This window comes from Theobroma cacao, chromosome 2 (assembly GCF_000208745.1).
Source record: "Theobroma cacao cultivar B97-61/B2 chromosome 2, Criollo_cocoa_genome_V2, whole genome shotgun sequence".
In the NCBI taxonomy this organism is placed as follows: domain Eukaryota; kingdom Viridiplantae; phylum Streptophyta; class Magnoliopsida; order Malvales; family Malvaceae; genus Theobroma; species Theobroma cacao.
In genome coordinates, this window is record NC_030851.1 from 27,222,650 (window position 1) to 27,228,124 (window position 5,475).

Sequence of the window (5,475 nt, forward strand, 5' to 3'; positions counted from 1 at the left end):
TTCGAAGTCGTTCTGTGGGTTTCAAAATTTTCAATTTCCTCTTAGAATTTCTATTTGAACTAGTTCAAGGCTCGATTTAACTTAGTTGTACCACTCGGTACAATACCGTGTTTTAATCGAGTTTGACAGGGTCTCACACCATGTATCTTCCAACATTCAATGGGATTTCATTGAAGACAACCTCTAATAGCCACAGATCTTGTGCACTCACATAACTGAAGCTACTATTTCTTCCATGGAGAGCAGTTGTGTCACAATCTAAATCCTGAGCCATGACCGGCGCATGGGCCCAATAGGCATGGCCCACTAGACCCAAGCAAGCCTTTCTATGAGAACTTGTTCATCAGACCATCTGCCCCTGATAATTCTATTTTATAAAATTATTTTACTCCAATTTTGTTATTAAATATTAGCTAAGTCCTTAATTTTCAATTGTTATTTTATTTATTTTTGTAGTTTTTATAATTAGGGTACTTTAAGTTAGTTATTTTAATTTATGTTTTTCTTGTTAATTTGGTTATTATTAATTGGTTTTTATTTTTTTTGTAGGATTAAAGGTGATTGGGCTTAATTTTGGAAAGTAAAGTGTAGACAGACCCAAAAATCTGCTTGCATATACTTCAGTATTTTGGCTATATTTCGAGTTATAGAACTCCAAATGATACAATTCTTAAACCAGTGGAAAGATGAGAGATAGGGCTAAAACTTTTATGAAGATTACTTTGGCCAGTTCTTCCTCGAAGATAGAGAAAATGGCATCGAAAAATGGATAGACGTACAGTGCCGGGAATAAAAATTTGTAAAAACTGATAATTGATTTTTGGGCCTTTCATTACATTTTTTTTAGCCCAATTAAACCCTAGGTCAGCTGAAGAAACTTTAAGTTAAGTCTATTAGTATAAATTGGACATGTTTAACAATATTGGGTACAACCTTTGAGAGATTCAAGAAACTAGAAGTTGAGGCTGAAACTTGGAGATCAAGTCGGCAATAATTGTTTTGTGTTCTTCCTTAGCATTTAATTTTCTTGTTACTTTCAATGGTTAAATTTATTATAATGTTATTTGTTTTTGCAATTATGAGTGGCTAAATTTTCTTTTTCTAGGATTGCAATTGAACTCACATGTAGTCTAAATTTTTAAATCTCTTTCTTATTTATTTTAATGGGATTTGAATTGTTTATTTTAATTTATTCTTACTGCTTTTAATTGCCTGATCACCAATTAAATTGATCTAGGAACCTAAACAAACTTGGAAAAGGGAGTTTAGAGTAGACTAAAATTGGGATAGCATATGATCAAATTAATTGATTTGCGTATAGGATAGGGATATACCTATAGGCCGTATGTAGCCAAATTAGAGCCTGAACTTAAGGAGTTTGTTTTAATTTCAAATCACATAGGGATATAGTGTTTTGGTTAAAATAGATATATTTATAGGTTGAGTCGGGAGACCCTTATAAATAATTTAGGACTCTAGGTTAGCAATTCAACCCATTGAAATAAGTTAAGTAAGAGAGGTAAGATTTAGATGAAGTGTAAGGGATATTGTAATCCTAGGCTTGTTTGATTTGATATTTTCTCAAGTTATTATTTTGATTTTTCTTGTTAGTTTTAATTTTAGTTTTAATTAATTATTTAATTTTGATTATTTGGATAAGATTAAATTGTCTAATTATAGTACTTAGTAAAGTTTTAGATTAATTCCCTGTGGGATCGATACCCTGCTTGCTAATATACTATCTATTCGATACATATACTTGCGTAATAGAATTTTAACTGACAAGTTTTTGGCGTCATTGACGGAGAATTAATTCTAGATTTATTACTAATACTAATACCAAGCAATTTAGTCTTACTTGAAATTTTATTTTTCTTGTTTTAATTTTAGCTTTTGTTTTCTTGCAAATATCTTTCGTCATTGTATGCAAAGAATAGAAAACTTGAATCTTGTTCCTTTTGATCCTGAGATAGAAAGAACTTTCAGAAGACGTCGAAGGGAGAATTTACAAGTTGCAGCTTTAAATCAGACAATGGCCGAGGATAACATTAATAATGGTACTAATGCCCTTAATGTGGTTCCTGAAGCAAATAGAGCATTGCGAGATTATGTAGTTCCTCTGTTGCAAGGTTTGCACCAAAGCATTAGGAGACCTTCTATCAATGCAAATAATTTTGAAATTAAACCAGCCTATATTTAGATGACTCAGTCTTCAGTCCAGTTTGGTGGGTTACCCAGTGATGATCCTAATGCTCATTTAGTAAATTTCATGGAGATTTGCGATACTTTTAAATACAATGGAGTAACTGATGATGTTATTAGATTGAGACTATTTCCATTCTCTCTGAGGGATAAAGCAAAAAGCTGGCTTAATTCATTGCCTAATGGGTCTATCATTACATGGGAGGAATTGGCTCAAAAATTTCTTGCAAAATTCTTTTCGCTTGCAAAGACTGCAAAGTTGAGGAACGATATCACCTCATTCACACAATTTGATGGTGAGTCCTTGTATGAAGCTTGGGAGAGGTTTAAAGAATTTTTGCGAAGATGTCCACATCATGGGATTCCTGATTGGTTGCAAGTTGAGACATTTTACAATGGGATGATTGGGTCAATTAAAATCACAATTGATGCTACTACTGGTGGGGCATTGATGAGTAAGAATGCAGCAGATGCTTATAATTTGTTGGAAGAGATGGCTTCAAATAATTATCAATGGCCTTCAGAAAGGTCGGGTTCGAGAAAAGCTATTGGAGCCTATGAAATTGATGCAATGAGCAACTTAGCTGCGCAAGTGGCTGCACTGTCCAAAAAGATTGACACATTGGGAGTTCATGCAATTCAAAATTCAATTTGTGAGGTATGTGGGGATGGCCATTCAAATGATCAATGTCCATATAATTCTAAATCAATCCAGTTTGTAGGGAACTTTAACAGACAACAGAACAACCCATATTCCAATACTTATAATCCTGGTTGGAGAAACCATCCCAATTTTTCATGGAATAACAATGCAGGGCCTTCCAATCCAAAACCCAACATGCCTCCGGGATTTCAGCAACAAGTTAGACCACCAGTCCTTGAAAATAAGCCCCAAGTGGAAGAACTTCTCTTGCAATATATATCCAAGAATGATGCTATAATTCGAAGCTTTGGAGCATCCTTGAGAATTCTTGAAACCCAAATGGGACAGCTTGCAAATTCCATCAATAATAGACCTCAAGGTTCTTTACCTAGTGACACACAAATCAATCCTAAAGGTAAGGAACAATGCCAAGCAATCACTTTAAGGAGTGGCAAAGAGATTGAAGGGGTGAATGAAAAAGTAGTTGAACTTGAGAATGAAGATGTTGATGGGGAAGGAATGTGTGAAAAAGAGAGTGAATTCGAAAAGAAAGATGATGTCAAGGCTGAAAATCATGGAACTTCTCAAGTCATCCATCCTCCACCACCTTTTCCCCAAAGGCTCCAAAAGCAAAAGCTTGAGAAGCAATTTTAAAAGTTCATTGATGTCTTCAAGAAATTACACATAAATATTCCTTTTGCTGAAGCTTTGGAACAAATGCCTAGTTATGTCAAGTTCTTGAAGGACATCCTCTCCAAAAAGAGGAAGCTAGGTGAGTTTGAAACTGTCTCCCTTACAAAAGAGTGTAGTCAAATTCTCCATAACAAGCTACCACTAAAACTCAAAGATCCAGGTAGTTTCATAATCCCTTGCACTATTGGTAATTTATTTTTTGTAAAAACTTTGAGTGATTTAAGTGCAAGTATCAATTTAATGCCTACGTCAATTTTTGAGAAACTTGGTTTGGGGGAATGCAAACCCACTTCTATAACTTTGCAACTGGCTGATCGTTCTTTTGTGTACCTAAGGGGAATTATTGAAGATGTTCTTGTCAAGGTAGATAAATTTATTTTTCCAGTTGATTTTATAATTCTTGACATGGAAGAAGATAGGCAAATTCCAATCATTCTTGGGAGGCCACTCTTAGCAACTGCTAAAGCTTTGATTGATGTTGAAAAAGGTGAGCTCACTTTGAGAGTTCAAGACCAACAGGTAACATTTAATATTTTCAAAGCTTTAAAATTGCCTGTGACATCTGAAGACTGCTTTTCTATGAGTGTAGTGAACAATTTGACACATGATGTTTTCTTAGAAGAAAATCCCAATGATCCTCTTAAAGCATGTTTAGTTGCTAACTCTGATAGAGCTGATGTTATTGAATATTCAAATTTGTTGAATGCTCACTCCAGATTTAAAACTAATCATCCATTTCAATCTTTAGATATTTCAGCTTCTTTGGTGCCAACTTTTAAGCCTTCCATTGAGGAGCCGCCTACTTTGGAACTCAAACCTCTGCTAGCACACTTGAGGTATGCTTTTCTTGGAAAATCTTCCACTATTCCAGTTATTATTTCTGATGCTTTTACTAGCTTGCAAGAGGAGAAGTTATTGAGAACACTTAGAGAATTCAAGAAAGCAATAGGGTGGACCATAGCTGATATTAAAGGAATTAGCCTTTCTATTTGCATGCATAAATTTCTTCTTGAGGAAGATCACAAAGCCACAATTGAACAACAAAGAAGATTGAATCCCATCGTGAAGGAAGTGGTCAAGAAGGAAATCATCAAGTGGTTGGATGCTGAAATAATTTACCCTATCTCTGATAGCTCATGGGTAAGTCCAGTTCAATGTGTTCCTAAGAAAGGAGGAATGACTGTGGTGGCCAATGACAATAATGAGCTCATTCCAACAAGGACGATGATTGGATGGAGAATGTGCATGGACTACCGCAAGCTCCACAAAGCTACAAGGAAAGATCACTTCCCCTTTCCATTCATTGATCAAATGTTAGATCGCTTGGCTGGTAAGGAATATTATTGTTTTCTAGATGGTTATTTTGGCTATAACCAAATTCCTATTGCTCCTGAAGATCAGGAAAAGACTGCATTTACATGTCCTTATGGCACCTTTGCTTTTAGAAGAATGCCATTTGGATTATGTAATGCACCTACCACCTTTCAATGATGCATGATGGCCATATTCACAGATATGGTGGAAAAATGCTTGGAGGTATTTATGGATGATTTATCAATCTTTGGAAATAATTTTGATCATTGTCTTTTAAATCTTGCTAGGGTACTCAAGAGGTGCAAAGAGACAAATTTAGTGCTCAATTGGGAGAAATGTCACTTCATGGTGCGAGAAGGTATTGTTCTTGGGCACAAGATCTCTAGTAATGGCATTGAGGTAGATAAAGCAAAAATTGAAGCAATTGAGAAATTACCACCTCCAATAAATGTCAAAGGTATTTGAAGTTTTCTTGGTCATGCTGGTTTTTATAGAAGATTTATTAAGGACTTTTCAAAAATTTCTAAACCACTTTGCAATTTATTGGAGAAAGATGTGCCATTTAAGTTTGATAATGAATGTCTTGTTGCTTTTGATGAATTGAAAAAAAGATTAATATCTGC

At 34.8% G+C, this 5,475-nt stretch overlaps 1 protein-coding gene across 1 annotated transcript; it reads left to right on the forward strand.

Annotated features, from left to right (window-relative positions):
• Window positions 2,201-3,499, forward strand: LOC108660690. Its single transcript, XM_018114949.1, has one exon. It carries the CDS (start codon window positions 2,201-2,203, stop codon window positions 3,497-3,499), a length of 1,299 nt encoding a protein of 432 aa, XP_017970438.1.

Excerpts from the sequence above, each read along its gene's own strand:
- LOC108660690 (XM_018114949.1), top strand. The coding sequence starts at position 2,201 with ATGACTCAGTCTTCAGTCCAGTTTGGTGGGTTACCCAGTGATGATCCT.